The 23,183-nt window shown below is 28.2% G+C and overlaps 7 protein-coding genes and 1 non-coding gene across 8 annotated transcripts; 2 read left to right on the top strand and 6 right to left on the bottom strand.

Moving 5' to 3' along the window:
- Positions 1 to 824: 824 nt before the first annotated feature.
- cgd8_4780 (large protein with possible central conserved domain) lies at positions 825 to 6,149 on the bottom strand (the record flags this gene model as incomplete). Its single annotated transcript, XM_627362.1, has 1 exon — positions 825 to 6,149. One exon carries the CDS (start codon positions 6,147 to 6,149, stop codon positions 825 to 827), a length of 5,325 nt encoding a protein of 1,774 aa, XP_627362.1.
- A 420-nt stretch (positions 6,150 to 6,569) lies between these two features.
- cgd8_4770 (hypothetical protein) lies at positions 6,570 to 12,467 on the bottom strand (the record flags this gene model as incomplete). Its single annotated transcript, XM_627361.1, has 1 exon — positions 6,570 to 12,467. The coding sequence occupies one exon, from the start codon at positions 12,465 to 12,467 to the stop codon at positions 6,570 to 6,572; it is 5,898 nt and encodes a 1,965-aa protein (XP_627361.1).
- A 715-nt stretch (positions 12,468 to 13,182) lies between these two features.
- Positions 13,183 to 14,229, bottom strand: cgd8_4760 (arginine n-methyltransferase; the record flags this gene model as incomplete). Its single annotated transcript, XM_627360.1, has 1 exon — positions 13,183 to 14,229. One exon carries the CDS (start codon positions 14,227 to 14,229, stop codon positions 13,183 to 13,185), a length of 1,047 nt encoding a protein of 348 aa, XP_627360.1.
- Positions 14,230 to 14,755: 526 nt separating this feature from the next.
- Positions 14,756 to 16,312, top strand: cgd8_4750 (Dbp5p-like eIF4A-1-family RNA SFII helicase; the record flags this gene model as incomplete). Its single annotated transcript, XM_627359.1, has 1 exon — positions 14,756 to 16,312. One exon carries the CDS (start codon positions 14,756 to 14,758, stop codon positions 16,310 to 16,312), a length of 1,557 nt encoding a protein of 518 aa, XP_627359.1.
- A 254-nt stretch (positions 16,313 to 16,566) lies between these two features.
- On the bottom strand, positions 16,567 to 16,648 carry cgd8_4745 (the record flags this gene model as incomplete). The annotated part of the gene is made up of 1 exon: positions 16,567 to 16,648. It is a non-coding gene; the product is annotated as a tRNA-Ser (tRNA).
- A 1,208-nt stretch (positions 16,649 to 17,856) lies between these two features.
- On the bottom strand, positions 17,857 to 18,660 carry cgd8_4740 (phosphopantetheinyl transferase; the record flags this gene model as incomplete). Its single annotated transcript, XM_627358.1, has 1 exon — positions 17,857 to 18,660. A coding segment is annotated over one exon (804 nt), but the record flags the coding sequence as incomplete, so codon positions are not given.
- A 1,066-nt stretch (positions 18,661 to 19,726) lies between these two features.
- On the top strand, positions 19,727 to 21,415 carry cgd8_4730 (DHHC family palmitoyl transferase with a signal peptide and 4 transmembrane domains; the record flags this gene model as incomplete). The annotated part of the gene is made up of 1 exon (XM_627357.1): positions 19,727 to 21,415. The coding sequence occupies one exon, from the start codon at positions 19,727 to 19,729 to the stop codon at positions 21,413 to 21,415; it is 1,689 nt and encodes a 562-aa protein (XP_627357.1).
- Positions 21,416 to 21,576: 161 nt separating this feature from the next.
- On the bottom strand, positions 21,577 to 22,941 carry cgd8_4720 (seryl-tRNA synthetase, cytoplasmic; the record flags this gene model as incomplete). The annotated part of the gene is made up of 1 exon (XM_627356.1): positions 21,577 to 22,941. One exon carries the CDS (start codon positions 22,939 to 22,941, stop codon positions 21,577 to 21,579), a length of 1,365 nt encoding a protein of 454 aa, XP_627356.1.
- Positions 22,942 to 23,183: the final 242 nt, after the last annotated feature.

The following is a 23,183-nucleotide window of genomic DNA, read 5'->3' as shown; positions in this document are numbered from 1 at the left end:
TAGTAAAAAAAGAAACTAAAATTAAAGCTGATAAATTAAAAGGAGTCAAATTTAAATCTCTTGGAGTTACTGCTAAAATTTCTCCATCCTTTTGATCTTCTGCTAAAACACTTAATAGAAATGTGGCAAATAACAATACAATATTTTTAACTCCCATCTTGTAACTATTTTCCATATTTTAACCAAATGAATTACTTTTTCTTTTCACTAATTATATCAATAGACTATATTGTAATACCAGTGCTCAAAGACCACCTTTAAGATTTTATAACCTATTTATACTTTACTTTATTTTTTGGTCCTTATACAATAATAAATTTTATTATTTATCCAATTATATTAATATTTATATTCCCTCAAATTAAATTATAATTACAAACATACCCGCCAAAGTCAGGCGGCCGATAAAATTTTTAATAACAAAATGTCATGAATGATTTTTTTTTTTTTTCAAATGCATTCTACTAGCAGAAGAATTGTGTGAGCAAATATTAAACAATAAAGCAAATAAAAAGAAAGATACTGATAATAAAAGAAATTTTATTTTATATTTAGAGAAAAAGAATGGAATAGATTAAAACAGTAAAGATAAAAATATTTAGTAATATTAATTTATTAACTGAAAATAAATAAAACTTATTGTCTATTCAAATAAAATAAAAAAAAATATGGGGTTGTGAAAAGAGAAAAATGTAAATATAATAAACTTCTCCTTTCAAACAAATTTATTTTTTTTTATAAATATTAAAAGTAATTTCATACTGAAAAAAAAAATTAAATAAAATATATAAACGTATTTGAAACTATGTAATTGCATGCAAATTTTATTTAATATTTGGAAAGTCATGCAGAACTTTGTGGACAGAATACACGTCATTGCATGCATATGCAATAGCTAATGCCGGTAAAGGGAAAGAATTGGATAAAAATGCTTTAAAAAATTGTTTAATTACTTGAATAACAATAAAGTTCTTTTGTATAGAAAAATGTTGAGAAAAAATTTCTGAATTATTTTTGTGAATATTTGAAAGAAAATTATGGTTAATATTATTCAATACTTTGGATGATGAATTTTGTTGGAATGTTTCATCAAAAAGACAAATAGAATTTTCTTCTATATTAAAAAGGTTAAATTTATGTTGGACTGAGATAACCAAATTAACAAAGTTAGTAGATTTTAAATAAGAAAAAGAATCCAAATCCTCGTCACTAAACCATAATGGAAAGTATTTTTGCAAACAATGTGTGAACCAAGAATTAAAGTTCATTCCCAAACTTTTGCACATAATAATTATATACAACCATTCAATTTGTATAAGTTTAGATAAAAAATGGAATTCAAGTATACTATCTATTTTATTTAAAAAAACAAGACAATCCAATTCTAAATTATTGCAATTATTTATTCCAACAATTGAAACTGGCTCAGTAATTTTAGATAATGGCGTATTTATAGATAAATTATTTGGTTTGAAAATAATAAAGATGAATTTAATGGTTTGACTTGCCATAGAAAAAAGTTGATAATAATTGGTAATATTTGTATTTGATAAAATATTATGTAGTAATAAAAGAGAATGTTCATATCTAACATAATATGGTCCAAGAAAAGATTGTAAAACTGTTAGGTAAAGCATTGCATTTGAAAAATTTTTATTCCTAATGCATTCTTGAAAAAGATTATTTGGATTTCGACCAATTATTGGAAAAATTATACATGGAACAATTACTGGATCAATCTTTCTGATTATTGAAATAACAAGAAAAGTAAATATATTTGATTCTGTACTATTACTTCCAATTTGAGATAATGATTCCATTGAAGATATATTTATATGTACTATATCGAGAGATTCTTCAATTATTTCCATTAATTGTATCATTTCTTGTATTTTCGGTGAAGATTTTATAATTTTTGATTGAATTAACTCAATGATACTAGAATCTTTGTTATGGTCACAACAACTTTCGTTGCATATATTCATATTTGGTCCAACAATATAAAAGATTTCTTTCAAATAATTATTAATAAGTTCATCAGTAACATTTTTATTTATAAGATCATTTTGCTTGGAAAATGATACCATTTTCTCAATCATCTCATTCAAAATTTTTTTATACTCTTTACATGAATCTTTTAAAGTGGAGAAAATCATATTTTCAAAAATATTTATCAGAATTTTAAGTATATTCTCTAAAGGGTAAAATTTAATATAACTCGTGATTGGAAATAAAAATTCTCTTATAATCTTGGATCTCAAAAATTTATTTGGAATGTTAATCAAATCTTGTAAAACTGGAGATAAGCTTTGACATATTGTTAATATAATTCTCGACTCATTAACTAAAGAACTAAGGCTTTTACTAATATTTGATTCAGAATTAAATTCATTATTAATTCTTTTTTTGTTTGGATATGTTTCCAAAAGTAAAAATGAAGCAAGACCAGGAAAAAAATTCACAATTTGAGTATGATTAATTTTTGTTTGAAATGATTGTACAAGTATTGGATTAAGTTGTAAGCACTTTTGGTTTTCTTTATAACTCATTTCATCAATTAATGGAAGCAAAAATATTTCTTGAGATTCTGTTAAGTACCAAATAATACCAGAAATGACTAATTCTTCAATATTTTCCCAGTATAATGGAAGCTTATCTGAAATTATATTTATATTTTGATTCAAACAATTATTTATAAACTTTCTGAGATCATCGTTTTTTAAAAATTCAAATATATCATTTTCAGCTGATTTATTATATTCATTTTCAAGTAAATTTAATGCATCTTTCAAAATATTATCAAAATTTGAGATATTTGGATTCATTCTGCATTTTGACTGAGCTTTATTTAAGGAAGAAGTAATTTCTAAAGATTCAAAGGATTTTTTAATCCCTTTATTATTTGAACAAAATTCCATATATCCAAATTTTATGATATTTGAATTATTATAATAAAACAAATTCTCATCAAATTCAATACATGATTTGTTAATTGGTTCAAGTTTAAATTCACATTTTTTATTTAATATATTTTCACTTGGTTGGTAATATACTGTTAATTTATATAATTTCCAATCTTTTTGTAATATAAGAAATATACAGAATTCAATACATATATTGATTAATAAAATTTCTACAGGATGCTCATTCCAAATTTCTGAAAGATCAACAAGCCATTTAACTTCTGAAGGTATACGTGAAGAATTTGATAAATTTTCATCTTCGTAAGCTGTAAGAACAAAATCATCAGTATACAAAATAAAAAGATCATCTTCTGGTTTAGATATACTATTAACCACTAATAATGGATTAGAAGAGCAAAACGGAATTATTCCAATAATATTTCTTATATCAAGAGAATTTCGGATATCGAAAAATACAATACAACTTTCGTCATTTTTATTTATTTGATTTTGAATATTTCTGGATTTCAATTTTCTATTTAAAGATCGGATATAAGTTTCATATAATTTATTCTTCTCAAATGCTGATATTTCCCATAAATCATCATTACTTGTAATTAAATCATGAAAAGTATTTAAAAGCAAAGAGGAATCCACTGATAAGAAGAAAACCCATTCATTAATCCATCCAAATGGTAAATTTGGTTTACATAAAAGAAGTTCATGATTTAAATCACAAAATAATCTCCATCTTGAGTTAATTAAATCATAAATTGCACATCCCCTATAACCACTTACTAGTATATAATTTCCACTTTTGTTAACATATGCCATATTAATTGGCCAGTTATGATTAATATATATGGAAGGAGGAATTGGTATACTTTTCAAAACTAAATCTGTTTGGAATTCAACACAAGATGATATTATTCCACTAGAATCTGGGGTAATTCTTTGGTTATTTTTAATATTATTATCATAATTGTAACTAAAATGTTCATTTTTGAAACTTAATTCTTTAATGGAATCTTTTTCAATTTTATTACTTTCCTTCAAATCATTAAAGTTATTGGATTCTAAATCAAAATCTAATTGAAAATTTCTGTAATTACATTGTAATATTCCAATGCTTTCTATTCCAAGAAAAACCAAATTTTCACATGAAGGAAGACTTTGATCATTATTTGAAAGCCTACAAAAAGATGATCTTGTTTCCACTAATTTATAAATTGGAAGTTCTATCAAATATAATCTTTCTTGATCATTATCATTTGTTTTAATCTTTACTTGGTACAACATTGAAAAATCATTTGAAATAATAATAGCATGTTTAAATATAATGGAATTCTGAATTTTGGATATATCTTTATTAATTTTAAAGTAAATTTTACCAGAAAGACTATCAATTATAAATATTCCATATTCTTCCAAAGTTATAGTAATATACATATCACTATTGGTTACACTCATATATGGGACTTTGGAGAATAAGCTCATATTGGAGATCATTTCTGAAAGTTTTAAACTAAATATACAATTAATTTTGGGTTTATCAAAAATTATATTATTTTCAGCAGTTTTATGATTATTTTCTGGCTGAATAAATATCATCTCTTCAAATGAAAGAATTCTAATAAACAATTCTTTTTGGTTAAATGAGTTAGAAATGTTAATTTCTGAATCATTAATTGATTTATTATTATTATCATCAAAATTATAAGTGGATTCATTATCAATATAATCATTACATAATTCAAATTCAATTCCAATTTCTTCTGTAAGTTCAAATGATTCGTCACAAATTGTAACAATTCTACGATATCGATTGAGAATTTTTGATCTCAAAATACCACTTGGCTTAATAATAAATCCAAATGGAGATCTTTGAATATTTTTACTTTGATCATAATCTTTATGATTTCCATTTAAAGTTAATGGTGAATTCCAAGAAAATAATAAAAGAGAATTGATTGGTTTAACTATTAATGTTAACCAATCATGAATTTCATTATATTCCAAATTTCTAATTCCAAATCCTAAGAAATTTGGTTTATTTTGCAAACTAAAATCAAAATCTTTATTACTATTATTAATTAAAGTTTCCATTAAACTTAAACCATTTTGGTAATAAGAATTGGCTGAAGTTGATAATTCTTTAATATTTTCTTGAATTTGAGAGGATATTTTTAATCTTTCCAAATTTTCCAATTTAATTTCTTTATTTATAATGGATAAATCCAAATATCCACTAAAAAAGTTTCTTTTATTTAAATCAAAGTTATAAATAGGATCTAATGAAGAAAATGAACAAGTTTGAAAATTGTTTTTAAATTCATCTCCAATACCTTTTAAAGAAATTAAATCTGTTAAGAATATATTTCTTCTTATTTTGAAGCTTGAGTTGGAAATTGTTATTAAAATTAGTATTGGAAATTCATTTAAAGAAAATAATAAAACATATTCATTAATATTTTGGTCAAAAATAAGAAGAAAGGAATCAAATTTATAAAATACATTAATCATTCCAATTAAATCCAATTTTGCATAAGATGTTGAGAATTCAATTTCAGTTTCTATATTTGACTTTTCATTTTTTTCTGTCAAAGTTCCATATTCACTAATTAACTGAAAAGATAACAGATCTTCTTGAAAGCTATCAAAGATTTCATCAGGAACATTAACACTTGGAATATTAATTAATCCATTTTCAAGCTCTTCAGTAATAAAAACAAATCTTTCATTATTATTAACTTTTGAAACAGAATCACTTATAATAAAAAAGTTTTCCTGTTTATTTGTTTGATATTTATTTTCATTATTATCCTTATTATTATTATTATCATCAACATCATTATCATCAAATTCATTACTTTCATTACTAGAATCTTCAAAATTAGATTCTGATTCACTCAAATATCCATTTTCATTTGAAATTTCAAGAGGAGAATGCAGATGAAGACGGAAAACAAAGACATGTTGATAACTTGAAGATCCTAAGATTAACAATTTACTATTATTACTCCATTCTAAATTTCCACTAAAAGTTTCATCAATTTTTTCTTTATTATTGTTGTTTAATATAAATCTGGAAATTAGTATTCGATTATGACGATTACTAACTATTTGAAGAGAATCTTTTGTAATTATTGCCAAGTAATTTTCGCATGGACTTATTTTTGATCCAATTATTTCACCATTAACAAAACCATCATATGTTCTTACGTTATTTACTAATGGAATTATCATTTATTGCAAATAATTACAATACATTTTTTTTTTTTAATTTTATTTTATTTTATTCAACTAATTTTCAATTACATTCAAATCAAAATTTCATTTTATATTGCTAACATGACATATTGTGAGGATCTAAATATTACTGTTAAATCTATATAATCAAGCCCAGACTAATTTGATATATATTTTTTAAGACTAAACACAAAATAAAACTATATATACATAGTCAGAGATAAATAATAATTGAAAATGTGAACTTCAATATTCAAGAAGATTAATTTATTCTAAAAAAAAAAAATTATTAAAAAAAAAAAAAAAAAAAACAAGTCCATAATTAAATGTATTATTTATTTTATATATTTATTATTATAAATATTCTATAAAATTATTCAGTTACCCCACTTACCGCCCATTTTTTGAGCGGGAAAGTCAAACTATAAATTGGTGAATGCGCGAAAGTGATATATTTGTGTTTTTGAAAATGGATTGTAAGATTGGATCAGATAAGTATTTAAGGTAATTTAGATGTTTAAGAAATATGATTTTATCAGTAGGATATAGATTTTGAATGAATTGTGGGATGCTGGTAAGATTTGGATTAATAGGCAGAGAGGAATTAGGAGATATTCCTAAAAATGAAGGAATATTGCAACAGAGTAATTTCTCAACATGTGAAAGATGTTCGTGTTGTAATTTATTTGTGAGCTTTATAGAGAAGAAGGAACCATTTCTTCCACTAGCAATGACATAACGATAATTATCTGATTCCACAGTTCTCATATGTACGAAGGATGTAGAAAGGCTTGTATGTGATGTTGGTTTAAGTGTTTCCTTGTCAATTATTTGCGTTGCATTAAAGTTAGGTTCAAAAGTAAATAGATTATTATTGTTGTCAGATACTAGAATTGCAAGATCTTTATCTTGAACAATAGCTTGAGCAGATGTACATGTAAATTTCCAAAGAGGATGAGATCTAGCAAATTTAACCATTGTTTGAGATCCTCTGGAAGCATCAGTTCTAAGCATTCCAAAATGAATTCCTCTTCTTATGTCTCCCAAGAAAAATAAAGCTTTATAATTAGAAACTGAACTAATACCTAAAGGAGTATCCATAAAAGTTCCTTTAGTAAAGTTCCCCTCGTTATTTTCTCTTAGTTCATGTATATAAAGTCTATATCCAAATGTATGAGCAATGTAGGTAACATTAGAATTTGGAGCTCTGACAATAGAATTATTCTGTATTATTGGATAAGCTGCTAAAGCTGGTATTGCTGGTGCAATTGGAGCTGTTGTTGCTGGTAGGTTAATTAGATCAACACTTGTTACAGGACCCCTATACATACTTTGAAAACAAATATCCAACTCTTGTACATTATCATGATATAGCTGCTTTGAAAATCTGGATGGCCAATATTTTAACATATTTGTCCATTTTGTATTATTTACTCGAACTCCTGTTGTTCCTACTACTACTTCTCTTTTACTTTCAACTTCTGTTCCATTTCCTGTTGTTCCTCCTACAATATTCCCATCTTCCTCATTTACAGAAACCAATTGCTTTACTTTAAACATCAGTAGCCTTCCCTCTGCTTCATAGTAATGAGTTGGGTTTGTGCCTGTACCAATAATTAAAACTTGCTGGCCTTTGGAATCTTGTCCAAACTTCATACTCAGACCCACCTCCCAAGCTCCAAAAGCATATCTTCCTTTTGGCTTCGGAAAACTATCAAGGCTTTGCCCTGAAAGTGGCACTGATGGTCTTAAATGTGGAAATAAATCTTCAAATGAATATATTAATAACTCGTTACGCATTATATTTGGGTCCATTAATATTCCGAATTGTTCCCGCTCAAAACCATTGCATGCACCGTTGGGCGCCCCATTTTCTGTCTCGGAATGACTGCATGTGGAAGATTGGTTAGAAAACCCTAATTTTCTGGCTTTTTCGTTTATCATATTAGACTGATAGAATATTTTAGGAAGAGATTCTCCAATTTCTATCCCAGGAGGAAGAGTGTCAAAATATGTTTCTGAGTCGAAATTTGCAGGAGGAATATCTAAATCTGGAATACTTGCTAAAGACTTTTCAAAGCACTTGTCGGGGTTTCTAATGAGATCTTGGTTAAGTAAGATAGTTTGAGCTTCTTTTCCTCCAGCTTCTAGACATCTTAGATATCTATAGAAAGCCATTTGACGAATATGATACCCATTTAAATGGTGCTTTGCATTATCAGGAATTCCAACAATAATGGCAATAAGACCATACTCTTTGCAAAATGCCACTCTTTGGACCACCACTTCTGGAAGGAAGGCTCTTCTGAGTAACCAATTATCATTACCTGGAAATGGCAAAGTGCATAAAGAGTTACAGAATTTTGGATCTGATGAAGTATTTGCAAGATTTAAAAATTCAAAGTTTATTTCATTCTCAATACTCGTTGTTAAAAGTATATGTATAGGAGACCACGGAGAATCTATCTTGGCTATACAATTGGATGTTCTCGTCTCGTACAAGCTTACCACTGAAAATCTTCCTTTGTCTGTCATAATAACAAGAGAAGATGGAGAATAAGACGAGATATCCCCCATTTCGCATACCTTTCTTTCATCACTCATTATTTCTTGTCTGAATTCTATATCTAAGGGAGATGGTGGCTGAATTATCCAGGTATCCACATTATTTGAGATCTTTGAATTAAATGAAATACCATGACCACAATTATAAATAGATAATGGTGATTCAATTGAAAATGTTTCTTGGATATTGGAACTTGATATGGTGTTTGGAAACTGAGCAAAGAATCTTGTAATATCCATCTGTACATGATTAAAGTTTGTCTGTATTTCCAGCTTCCATTTCCTAGAGAAGATGAAATCTCCTGATCTAGAAATATTTGAGTTATTATTTCTAAGATCAAGCCTATAAACCAGGATTGGCTTCTGTGAAACTGAAGCAACCAGTATCATTTCACTATTACCCTCTTTGCTATCTTCTTCTTCCATCTTAATAAGTTCACAAGAAATCAAATAAGAATTAGAGCTTTGTGTAAAGTTCGAATCATTACCTCCTTGGCTGGAAGTACTTAATCCACTAGGATTCAGAGAAAATGTGGAAGAAATTGAAATCCCTCCTCCTTCTTTTGCTATATAATATTTTGGTTCAATAATTGGAGTGCATATTGAGGTTATTGGTCTTCCAAGATCAAACTCATTCTCAAGAAATCTGTATATGATCTCCTCCTTATTACCAGTTTGTGATAATACGTTACCCATTATAGATGGTACAGCAGATATAAAAGGTGAAAAGAACATTAATCTCTTCTTAGCTATATTATAGATTGCTATAGATCCATTCAACCATAATTTGCTATAAATGACTAAAACAAGTAAGAAATCTTCTGAATCTTTCAAATTACGATCAGAATTAGTAATTACTGGAGAAACATGTCTGATCCAGAATTTGTTTTTCCATAATTGATCAGGATTCCTCTCTTCTATTGATGTTGTTTCTAAAGGCTCATCTTCGAAAAGCTGTGAAGTCTCTCCTTCCATAACTCTTTGTTTAATTACAAGTTGGTTAATTTCAAAAAGATTATTAAGTTCCTCAAAAAGATCATCCATATTCTCAATAATAATTTGGTATCTTAAAAATTCATTAATAATTTTTAAGCTATTTAATGAATTAATATATTCGGTACCTATTTTATGATCTTGATCTTTATCTGGATTCGATTTCAAGATCTTTAAAACTTTAATAGTAGAATCTTCAAATAAAATTATAATTAAGTTACCCATAATAAAAGATTTAATTGCTAATGGAGCATCAGGATTATCAGAGAATAAAGTTGAAATGAGATCCAGTTCTACTAATCTTGTTTTGATTCCAAAATCTAAAACATTAATGGTTGATGGGAGAACTTGGATCACAAAAATATCCTCATATGCATTTCCCATTTTAATTACTCCAACTCCAACAGTATTTGAGTCTGCTTCATAATCAAATTCTCCTTCTGAAGGATCCAATTGATTCACATCTCCAATAATAAAGGTTTCTTGGCTACTATTAATACAAGTATCTAATGAAAAGAAATAAGTCTTGCCGATACTTTTTAAAGGATCCGAAGTAAATACTAAATACTTAGTTTTACTAGTAATTGGATCATTTAAAGTCCAATGGAACAGAATATCATCCAAGGAGAACTTTGTTATTAATGATTTAGAAACAGACTTCTCATATAGAGAAAGTTGTCCTATTGGATAAGTTCCATTTGTACTAAGTATTGAGTGATTTTCATCAACTGGGTACTTCTTATGACGTTTTTCATCATCCAATTCAATATTCCAATTTTCATAAGAACTTGGGATAATACAAAAGTCCCTAAGAGAGTTTGGACCAAGATCTAAATAATCCCTAATTTTAATATCTCTTAAAATACCTACATTTTCTTCAGATTCATTACAATATTCCTTTATAGGAATATCTGAGTATATGTAAAATCTTTCAAGATCTTCTAGATTAGAAGATGAAAGGTAAGTTTCTGAATAAGGTTGTATTAGATTAACACTATCAGAATCTACCTGATTCCTTTTGATTTTTTTATTCTTTTCGTCACTAATACGAGATTGTGCCTCTTTTGAATTAATTAATTTTACTATAGCATTATAACTTAATTGTGGATCTTGGGTACTTGATATATTTTTTATAAAAGGTACCGTAAATTTTTTATTAAATGTAAAATCTAAAATAGAGATTCCAGAATTAGAGTCATTATTTCCAATTAATAATAATGACTGACAATTATAAGAATCATTTTTATTTTGGACAAATCTAGCATTTTGAACTCTAAAAATAGGGGTACCGGTAATTAAATAATGCTCATCTAGAATTGTCTCAGACCCGAGCTTTTTTGTATGAGTCGTAGTTTCAAGGTATAAAACTGAATCATTTCTACATGATAAATAGTTTCTACTCCAATCCCAATATTCATTAACTTTAAACCAATGGAATCCTTTGATTCCATTAGTTCGGTCTGTTGATAATTGTAGAACTAAACCAATTAAATATGGCTGAATTTGATTAAAAAGTAAAATACCATAATATTCGTTAGTAATTAAGAAAGGTACCGAATATGAAATTTGGAATTCTATGGATAATTCTGGTTGATTGATTAATATTGGTTGAAGATTTGTAAGTAAAGTTCTAAGATCCAAATTACTATTTGAATTATCAGTAGAAATAGTATTTAAGAATTCAGAATTATCATTAGAAGTTGTACTTGTACTATTACCATCTACATTAACGATACCTGTATCAAATCCAAATGTTTTTGCCTTAAATCCATGAACTTTTTGAGCACATAAATCAACTTCTAGCTTTTTCTCTGGAACTTTGTCATAAGAATCATTAGTTGTGATTAATGTAAATGGTCTATTTATGCCTCCATGAAGAATTATAGAGTTCCTGGAAAGTACCATTACTCCTCCAGATAAACATATATTAGTATTTCTCCTAGTATCAAAAGGAATAAGTTTATAGGAATCCATTGGAAGAAGTTCAAGTTTATCCAAGACAGTAAATTCAGTAAGTTCCATATTAATAGTTAAATATATTAAAGAAACACAATTTGAATGTGATTGAATAGATCCGGTACTTATTGGCCCAATTCTAGTCAAAATAGCAATTTTGGGTTGTAAACAAAGATTAGAGTTTTCATCCAAAATTTGGCAAGAATCAACAATAGTATCCATATAAATATCTGTTTCAACAAGAATTCCCCAACATACTCCTAAAGAAAGCTCTTTATTAAATTCATTTCTATTCGCTTTCAATCTATATGTAATAAATAATAGATATTTAGGAGAAGTGATCATGAGAACAAGATCATCACAATTAGGTTTGGCTCCTATTAGAATTTGTTCAAGTTTAATATTGTCATCAGCTTCAATAACTCGTGAAAACTTCAAAGATGCGCCTCTTGCAAAGTCTCCTATTTCGATTTGATCTTTACTAACTAGCTCTAACTCTCCATATTGATTTGAGTACCTATAGATCATGATTTCCCAATGAGCAAATAATAGTACTATATAATCAGGCATACCATTATGTCCTTTCAAGGTAGTACAAGCCACAGGAGTTTGCAAAAGTATTGATGATGCGATAAATCTAATCTTTTTATCTTTGTTCACCTCATAAAGCTCTATCCTGTTACTTTTTACAAGAGACAAATTTAATCGAGAATCTTGCTCATCTCTTCTCCCCACAAAGTGGCCAAAGACTGAAAATTCAGGCCTCTCACTGGAACAGTATGTGTCAAATACGGCTGTCATTCTAGACTCCTCCGTTTGTTCAGATGAAGTAAACTCTCATTACTAAACCAATAAAGGTTTATTGTTGTAAGGAGCAGGGCCTTATTAAATTTCTCCCTAACACTCCTACAATAAGGTTTCAAAGTATCCTTATCCGAAGCCTTAGCTTTACTCCCCCTCAATTTGTCCTAAAAAGCTCAAATACTTGTAATCAAGATTCAATTTTAAATATTTATAATTTGTCTAAATTGCTATTTTCTTTTTTTCTTTTATTTTTTTTTCCATCTACATAATTTCATATATTACTTCGATACCTTTAAAGTGGTTGCGCGCCGGCGGGAAACCACACATATAAATACATGATCAAATATTGTAAATAAAAAAAGAAAGAATTTATAGAAACAATTACAGTAGATATGGAGATTTAATTTAGTTAGTTTTGAATAGTTTGGTTCATTTAGTCTAGAATAATTCTTTTATATGTTTTGGAATGACTATGTTATAATCAGATCAGATTGCATGTAAATTAATTCAAATAAATGTTAATGTTATAAGAAGCAGTAAGAATAGTGGTAAATAGATACAAAATATCATTGAATTAAAGCATAAAAATACATAATAAGAGTGTATAAAATATTCAATTTAAGAATCTGTAAGTTTATGTTTCACCTTTATATTGTAAAATAATAATAACTAATGATTGAAAAGAGCATACAAAACAATCATGTTAAAGCTTTTACCTTAGTCTATAATAGTTAATCCTTTCAATAGAAGAATTATTTTTTGTAAAGTTGAATTTGATTTTAATGTCAAGATCTCGGACATTTTTAGTGTTCTTCTTTAAAGCAAATATTCCTGAAATCATATCATTAGTATCGCAAACAAGATCTTCTTCAAAGTAGAATACTGATTGTTTCCAATGAGTATATTTCCCAAAAGGGCTTGTAGTAAAAGTAACAGGTTTATGACCACATCCAAAAATGATATCAAACCATACAATGAAAGCATGAACAAAGTCTTTTCTAGCAGCCTTAAGATAAAAAGGAGATACAAATTCTAAGTCTTCTTTCTTACACTTGTAAAGGTCAATATCAAGAATACAATAAGAGCTTGTATTAACAGCATTCTCTCCAACGGTATCTATTATTGGTTCTTCCATAATACAAGGTTTGACATATTGATAATTAAATCCATAAACATTATTCCAATATCCAAGCTTTTCTTGTTTATATTCAGCATCTTCGATACCTGCAATATACATTTGTGCTCTATCTGGGAAGATTAAACCATCTTCCTTAAGCCATTTATCTCTGCAAAATAATACAGTATCCAACATAGATTCATATAATAGTAAATATCCCATCCATTCGGAAATGATAATATCAACCTTTTCTACAGGAAGAACAGCTTCTTCAGCTTTACTCTGTATAAAGGTAATCTTATCAGATAGATTATTATCCTTAATTATATTTCTGGCAACATGTACAATTTCTGAACATTCTATACCATATACGTGCTTTGCTCCTGCCATTGCAGCAAACATACATAGAATTCCTGTACCACTTCCTACATCCAAGACAATCTTATCTTGGAACAAATGTTTATTAGACATTATGGCCTTCTGGTATGAACCAGTTCTGACTGAATCTTTTAACATTTCTTCATGTATTCCAAAATGAGCATAAGAATTAAAGTAATAATCTGCACTGCTAATATCCTCTTGAACTAATGGATTCCAGGAGTTCTTAAACTCTTTAAGCTCTTCTTCTGTTGGTTTAATCATTATTCAATATAATAAACTCAACCCAATTCCACTATTTTTTTAATTTTTAGTTAAAACTATTTATTCAAATAATTTTAATATTAATACCCTAAATCCTTCCTTTAAAAGAATCTACTTTAACCAAATTAAAGTATTTTTTCTCCACCTAATTTTCTCTGCAAATTTTCCTCTTTTTTCATCACAAAATATTTGACATTATAATGTCTTTAATATGCCCGCCAAAGGTCTGGCGCCGAAACTGGTACCGAATTATTAAGGAAGAAAAGAATAAAGGAAGGTTAATATTTAAAAAAAATTCTTTCTAGGGGGTGGAACAAAAGGAATTAGAATAATAATCAATAATCTAAAAGATCAGAGGAAGGGAATTTATTTACTATTTTTCATCTAGATTTGATTATTATATCAGTAATTCAAGCATTACAATAGTAATATATTTGAATTGCAGCTACTTGGAATTTGTCCCGATACGAAAATTATCACTTTGAATATATATCAAGAAAAGATTTGGAGAGTGAAGTAAGCCTTGATGTCAACTGAAGATTCCGTTATTAACAATAGCAACTCTAGTAGGATAGAAACAGAGGAAAATGGAGAAGTTGCAAATGTAGATGAACTTAAGGAATATTTTAAGAATATTACTTCATCAAATTCTCAATTAGAAGATTCAAAAAAGGTTCAAGAAGAGGAAGAAAGAACATCTAAAGAAGACGATATGGAAAGGAAAGACACTGAAAATGATGATATAGATGATTTTAAGTCTCCAAAAAGCGATAATTCTGCTTTTCAATTTAGAGATGTTCAAAATAACTCATCAATATCAGTTCAAACTGTAGATCCTAAAGCTCAGCTGTATTCTGCGAAAGATTGGTCAGATCTTAATCTTTCACCTGATCTACTTAAAGGTATTTATAATAAAGGTTTTAATCGTCCATCTAAGATTCAAGCTGCAGCATTACCACTCATATTAAATTCACCAATGAATTTAATTGCTCAAGCTCATAATGGAAGTGGTAAAACTGCGACTTTTGCTTTAGCTATGTTGGGGAAAGTTGATACAAGGATTATTCATCCCCAATGTATGTGTTTATGTCCAACTAGAGAGCTTGCACGTCAAAACCAGGATGTTGTAAATGAACTTGGAAAGTTTACAGGAATCACAACATGGCTTGTTGTTGCTCAAGGAGATAAATACGATAAGACTATTGGATCTCAGATAATTATATGTACTCCTGGAAAAATGCAAGACTTTTTAAAGAAAAGATCTTTTCCAACAGAATTTATGAAGTTAATGGTTATTGATGAAGCTGATGAAATGATTGATCATAGAAATATGATGGCTTCTCAAGTTGGACAAATCAGGAAATTCTTTAGACAAAATTTACAAATCCTTTTATTCAGTGCAACTTACCACGAGGAAGTTCGTCTTTTTGCTGAAAAGATTGTACCCAATGCAAATAAAATTAATGTTAAAAAAGAAGAGTTAACATTGAATACTATTCAACAGTTCTATGTAATTTGTAATGATGATGCTGATAAGCTTTCATTTTTATCAGATTTGTATGCTTGTATGTCAATTGGACAGTCTATCATTTTTGTTAATACTAGAAAAACAGCCTTTTCTATAGCTGAAAATATGAGAAGAGATGGACATGCAATTTCTGTTATATGTGGTACCCAAACTAATTCTGGTGAGAAAATGGATCATGAAATTCGTGATCAAGTTATGGATTCATTTAGATCAGGTGAAAGCAAAGTTTTAATTGCTACTGATGTTTTATCAAGAGGTATTGATGTTCCTCAAGTCACTCTTGTGATTAATTTTGATATTCCTGTCAGATTCAGCTCCACAAATTCTATTGATATTGTTAATCAGACATCTTCAGTTCAAGTTGAAAATGAGACATATTTGCATAGAATTGGAAGAACTGGAAGATTTGGATTAAATGGTATATCTATTAACTTTATTCTTCCTCATCAGCTTTCTTTAATTCAACAAATTCAAGATTATTATGATTGTAATATTCAACTAATTGACAAGGATCTCGAACATCTTGAGCAGATCCTTAAGTCTTTAAGATCTTGATAGTAGATAACTTTAATATTCCTATAATATAGGAAAAATAAAAAGAATTTTAATTATCTTTCTTTTTAAATCAACCATAATAGCATATAAAGGATAAAATATACTAAAGTATATTTACGATCATTTGATTCACTTAGTTATACATAATATTTTTTTACTACATTCCTTTTCATTTTCTTCACTCCATTTCCCTCATTTTTTCAATTAATTTGATTCTTCTCCAATTATTACCAATTATATAGGGGGGAAAAAACCGACAAAGGCAGGATTCGAACCTGCGCAGCGAAACGCTATCAGTTTTCGAGACTGACCTCTTAACCACTCGAGCACTTTGCCTAGAATAAGTCACTTCGATAAAAAAGTGATATAATTAAAAAAAACTTAAAAAAAATGTACATAATAATTAATCTGAAATTTATTTATTACGTAATTTTAATGAGTAAATATGAAGGAAGAGAAGGAGAATTAGTAGTATAAATGATAGAAAAGGACTTATACATCTACAAATCTAGATCAAATAAATCTCTAACCAGTTCCAAATTTCATCTCATTTTTATTTGACAAACATTTCTTATCAAGGAATAAAAATTCAAATAGTAATTTTAAGTAGCTACCTCCTTACAGATTTTTTTTTTCTCTCCTTTTATTAAATTAGTAAAATTAATATTTTACTAATAACTATTCAGCTTCTTGATTATTCCTTTCTCTCCTCTCTTAAAGCTGATCCCAACCTCTTTCAAATTCTACCAAAATTAACCTAAATATTCTTAGGCTTATTCCCAACTCATCTTTTCATCCTGCAACTCTCCAAGAAATTCTCTTGCAATATCTTTTTCAATTGAATAAAGCCTTCCAGAAGAATCAAATGTCATATAAACAACTCCTGTGATCTGAGTTACTGCTAATAATTCACCAATATTACCCTCTCTATCTTCAACTCCATAAGATGAACTTCTTAACTCTATTCCTTGTTTAGTCACTACATGTGTTGGGTACTTTGGCCTTAAAATGGACATAGATTCTAATTCATTTGAAATATCAACATCTGTGTTTACTAACATCCTGATTCTCTTATATTTAATTTAACTAATTATTCTGTGCTTGAAAATAGTAAATTAATTAATTTTATTTAGGTATTAATTTTTTTTCCTCTGCAAAAATGCACTAATCACTGTGAGGGTTTTGGCGGGTAATTTTGTTTTTTTTTTTAATTATTACGAGCGATAATATATTAATTGAAAAAAGTAAAAATGGTTAAAGAAATCAAAATCATCATCACCATAAAATATAAGAGTTCTTTAAGTTTAGAAATATGAAATAGTAGTGTGGCTACTGATATATGAATTTTCTTCAAATTTCTAGATATTTTCTGTGTGATAATATTGAATATTACATTATCTTGAGAGTGTATCAAAAGGAAAAAAAATTCATTACTTTTAGTTGCTGAGTATGTATCTATATATAGTAATAATAATAATGTTAAAAAAAGAGTCAAATCTAGTTCAGAGTTTAATTAGAAAGTACTAAGAAATATGAGCTTACCTTTATAGTAGAATTTTTACAAAGTTGTGATCTCTTAAACTCATTAATATACTTAACTTGATCGCTAGAAATATTGTATGTGTTGAATTTCTGAGAATAACTTTCTGATATACAGAAAGAAATATAATAATTGGAAATAATTTTGTTAGATGAATAGATCTCACAATTCTGAAAATAAGACAATAAATTAATTTAACATATTCAGTAGCATTAATTAATATATATATACTTATATTTAACAAAATTGATTTCCTTACCTGTAATTGATTGTCCAGATATATATTACTTTGTTTTAAATAGGGAGAATTCAAATTACATTGATGATTTTCTTTTACTAAACTTGAATCTATTAATAGCCTTCTTGGATCAACATAAAGCCCTAGCCCAATATATTTTACAAATGACTCTTTAATTGTCCAATAATGCATAAATTTTGAGATATCTTTCTGAATATATTCCCACTCAGATGGATGGAAAACATTTTTCATATTATTCAAAAATTTCTCATTTGCTTCCATAATATTATTTGATAACTGAACTCTGGAAGGTGATAACTCGGTTTTCATAATATCAATTCCAACCATATATTTAGACAAAATAATCACCACAACATCTCCATCATGTGAAACATTAAAATGCAGTAATGAATCACTTTCCGAGTCATATTTAAAATACGGCTTCATTCCTTTTTCACGAATTATTTTTACCTGTTTTGGTGAAATATCATAGTAATTCATTAAGGCTAATTTCATTAATAATACACTTAATAAAGATCTTTTTCTATCATCCAGAATTTTATACCTAATTTAAGTAATAAAATAAGTCAATTTAACATTAATCCTTCATAATAATTTTTGATTAAACTATGAATAATTTATAACTAACCTTAAAATTCTTTCAAACTCTTCATCTTCCAATACTTCGAGTCTTAATTTGTTAATCAAATTACTAAAGTCCAAATTATCAAACACATCCAAGGTGCACCATAATATACAAGTATCATTTATTTCCAATCTTTTCTTTAAATCTAATTCTACTTGCATTTCATACTATTAGGTGATATAAACAAATAGAAAAAAAATCAATAACAAACAATTAAATGATCACTTCAAAGACAATACTATTCTTCTTTCTTTTTTTTTTCTCCTTATAAGATCCCATTTACCCCTCTCCGGTCCCAACCGATAGTATATATGCATTTTTGCCCCAATTCCACATTTACGCGCTCAGTTCTCGAAGACTAACAATCAGCTCCCGCCAAAACTGTTAATTAAAGGCGGGAACTCTCACATTTGTAGGCAGGGACTTGGCGGTAAACTGTGAAATGCAATTGATGGGGTAATTTGAAAAAAAAAAAAAAAGGATGAATACTAAATTGAAATATTTAAATTTTCAAAGGCCGGGTTAAAGAAGGTGTAACTAAAAAATATATATATATAATACATCTTGATAATATTTTAAAGGTTTATTATAAGAATAAAAGAGTCCTGGCAAGTTATTTGTTGTATTACACACATTTAGGTCAGAAATTAAGGTATTAGTAAATATTCTTAAATGGTGTGCATGCTAAAGCAATAAACAAATTTAATTAAGTATTAAAAAAAATTAGAATTTCGAGAAAATAAGGTAATCTGACACTATTCCCTTGAGATCTGTGTGATTTGAAAATCTATTTAGTGAAATATTAATCACTTGATATTAATATTCTTGGCTTTTTTTTTAGTGGGGGGAAGTGTGTTAAGGTAAGTAACTAAATAGGCTTATCAAAATATAAGTATAAAATAAAGAATAAAAGTTAAAGTAAAATAAAAAGTAAACTATATTGAAAACAGAAATCTATTTTACTAAGGGAAAAAAAAGAAAAATAATGATATGGTAAGATACAAGGAGAATGACTTATCATCATATACAGATAACCCTCTGGGATTGTTACCATCTCGTTTTATTGTGAATTCAAAGAATAATTGGAATATTACAGGTATATTTGTATGTATACTTAGATTATATGCATATTATCCAGTATGGTTGTTGTTAAATAATACAAGTAATGATTGGTATATAAATAATGCTCCTTTTTTAATAGTTTACTCTTTAATATTTGGTATGTTAAATTATACTTTATATATATTAATATCGTTTGGAGATCCAGGATACCTGAAAAGTTGTCCATCAACAAAATTGAAACCAGTGGACAAAATTAGGGATCCATTAAAACTAAAATTTAATTTGGAATTAAGAAATTTGAAAAGAGGCACTAATGAAAAAAAAATAAGTAATAGTGATATATTTGGATCTTCAGATGAAGAAAGGGATGAAGAATTTGATGAATTTGACCTTGAAGCTGGGTCAATAAATAATTTACAGACTATAAATGAATCAATCAATAACTCTAGTTTTGAGATTTTGGATGATAAATCATTGGCTGATTCTAGATGCGATTCAAATACAAATGATTTAAATTTATCAAACAGTATTTTAAGACTGGGAAGCGGTACCACATCTTTCCCACTTTTAAATACAAGTAATTTGATAAAATCTCCAATAAGAATTGATAAAAGCACAGCTAGTTTAAGTTTAGTAATGGAAAGTGCGCCTGGACAACTTCTAAATTCAATAGGAGTTTCTCAGTTTTCTTTGAATAATAATAGGATCTTGGATAACTTGTTAAGTAATAATAGCTCGGAATGCTGCAAATTATCTATAGATCTTATAGATGGTGATAATAAATCTCCTGAATGTAGCTTTATTGACAGGGGAAACTTAAATGAAGAAGGATCAACTTTTAAATTAAATTTTAATGATATGGATCAAAAAACACCAAAATTGGAACAACTAACTCATCCAGTATCAAATTTGAATAGTAATAGTTTATCATTTCCGCTTTCTCCATGTTCTTCAGACGGCATTGATCTCCTACCAAGAAGAGAAATGAGTGGTAATAGTCTCAAAAATAGCTGTTTTCAAAGTAATGATGGCTACTTTGTCTTTAAAGAGGGGAAAATGTATCAGAATGGAGTTAGGTTAAGATTTTGTGATTATTGCAGAATGTATCAACCTCTTCGTACAAAGCATTGTACTTCTTGTGAAAGATGTATTCGGACCCATGATCACCATTGTCCTTGGCTTGGTGTATGCATTGGTGAATATAATAGATGCAAATTTTGGTGGCTTTCGCTTGTTCAATTTCCCGAGTGTATTTGGATTCTTTATTGTATCTCAATTTGTCTATTCAAAGCAGATCTGAATGGTAGCCGCCTAACAATCTTTGATATTTGCTCAATGATTTTCATTGCTGGGAATGCACTCTTTATTGCTTTTCTCTCTCTATTGCTTGTTATATATCACCTTTTTCTTGCCTATAATAACTTAACTACTTGGGAGAATCTTGCATGGAATAAGATTTCATATCTAAAACCATTTCCAGATACGCAAAACTCTCCATTTTCTAAGGGGCATATATATAATATGGCAATCTTTTGTATTCCCTATTACGTGGACGATCTTATAATAGGAGAAGAGGGAGAAATAATTTGGGAAAGAAAGCCTCCAAGCCGTATTTAGAAATAACTTATTAAATTCTAGTGTTAAAATATAGATTTTCTAAATTTCACAAACTTAATTGTTCATATTTATAATTTTGTGAATATTTCCTATATATATTTAAGTTTGCATGCAATTCTATGTTGGGAAAAGCCCGCCTTCCCACGTATGCTAAAAAAAGACTAATTGGCACAAGTAGCGGTTTCGTTTTTGAATGGAATGAATTCGACGCCATTCATATAAGGCTGTAAGACTTTTGGTATTCTAAGACCATCTGGAGTTTGATAGTTTTCAACAATACAGCACATTGTTCTTTGGATTGCACATAAAGTACCGTTTAGGAAATGGCAGTAATGTTTTTCACGCTCTCCTTCTTTTCTGAATCCCAGACGACATTCAAGCGCTCTAGATTGGTAATCAGTACAGTTTGAGCATGAAACAAGTTCCCTATATGAGTTATATCCGGGGAACCAAGCTTCTAAATCATACTTTTTCGATGCAGCGTCATTAAGCGCTCCTGATACGATTGAAATTACTCTATAAGGTAATTCCAAAGATTGATAAAATTCCTCGGAAATGCTAATCATTTCCTCATGAATCTTTTGTGAGTCTTCTGGTAAAGTAACACAGAATTGCTCAACTTTTTCAAATTGATGAATTCTAAATATTCCCCAGGTATCTTTACCATGAGCGCCTGCCTCTTTTCTAAAGCATGTTGAAATACCAGCATATTTGATTGGTAAGTCCTTATCTTCAAGTGTCACATTATGATGCATTGCAGCTATTGGTTGCTCAGATGTTGCAATCAAAAATAAGCTATTTGAATCAACCTCGCCTTTGCTGTTATCAGAAGGAATGTGATAAAGTGTCTCCTCAAAGTCCTGCAATTCAGCTGCTTTACCCATCAAATCTCTTTTCATAAAGTATGGCGGTTGAATTGCCAAATATCCTTTTTTTAACAAGAATCCCATAGCATAATGTGAGAGAGCCATACTCATTATTACACCATAATCCTTTAAAAAGTAACCACGATGGCCTGCTAATTCTGCACCTTTCACACTATCATAGAATCCTAATCTGGACATGATTTCATTGTGATGCAATTTCCCTGGTGTTCCATCAACCTTAATATCTGGTATTTCTCCCCATGTTCTCAATACAAGGTTGTCATCCTCTGTATTGGAAATAGGAACATCAGGTTGTAAGACATTACCAATTTTATGCCATAACTTATCTCTTACTTCTTCAGTTTCCAATGCTTGTTTCTCGATAATTGGAAGATTCTTCTTTAATTGAACGCTTTTGTCTTGTAAATCCTTGCAATCTGCCTTTGGATCTTTCTTTTTAATTTGAGCAATTTCTTTTGAAATTGAATTTAACTCCTTTTTGCTTTGCTCTAATTTAAACATATCCTCTCTCCATTTCTGATCTACTTTAACGAGTTCCTCAAGAGTTTCTAGTCCTTTATACCTTGCCATTTCTGACTCGGCTATCTTTTGATAATCTCCACCTTTCTCCACTCTAATTCTATTAATATCTATAGGCATAATAAATACTTATATTGTAATATGTTTAAAACTAATCTTATTTATATTGAGCTTTTCTTTTTCAAATAATTTCGAATAACTTGCTATTACTTACAATTTAATAAGGTAATTTTTATTGCCTTTTATTTTTGATATAAATCCCCTCAATAATTTTTTTTTGTCTTATATTATGTATTAAATTTATGTGAGTCAATTTGCCATAATTAAATATACAAATATTTTGAATATGGGCGCCATTTTTT

This window comes from Cryptosporidium parvum, chromosome 8 (assembly GCF_000165345.1).
Source record: "Cryptosporidium parvum Iowa II chromosome 8, whole genome shotgun sequence".
NCBI classification, from domain to species: Eukaryota; Apicomplexa; class Conoidasida; order Eucoccidiorida; family Cryptosporidiidae; genus Cryptosporidium; species Cryptosporidium parvum.
The sequence above is the reverse complement of the archived record's forward strand: the minus strand, read 5'-3'. Positions and strand labels throughout refer to the sequence as shown.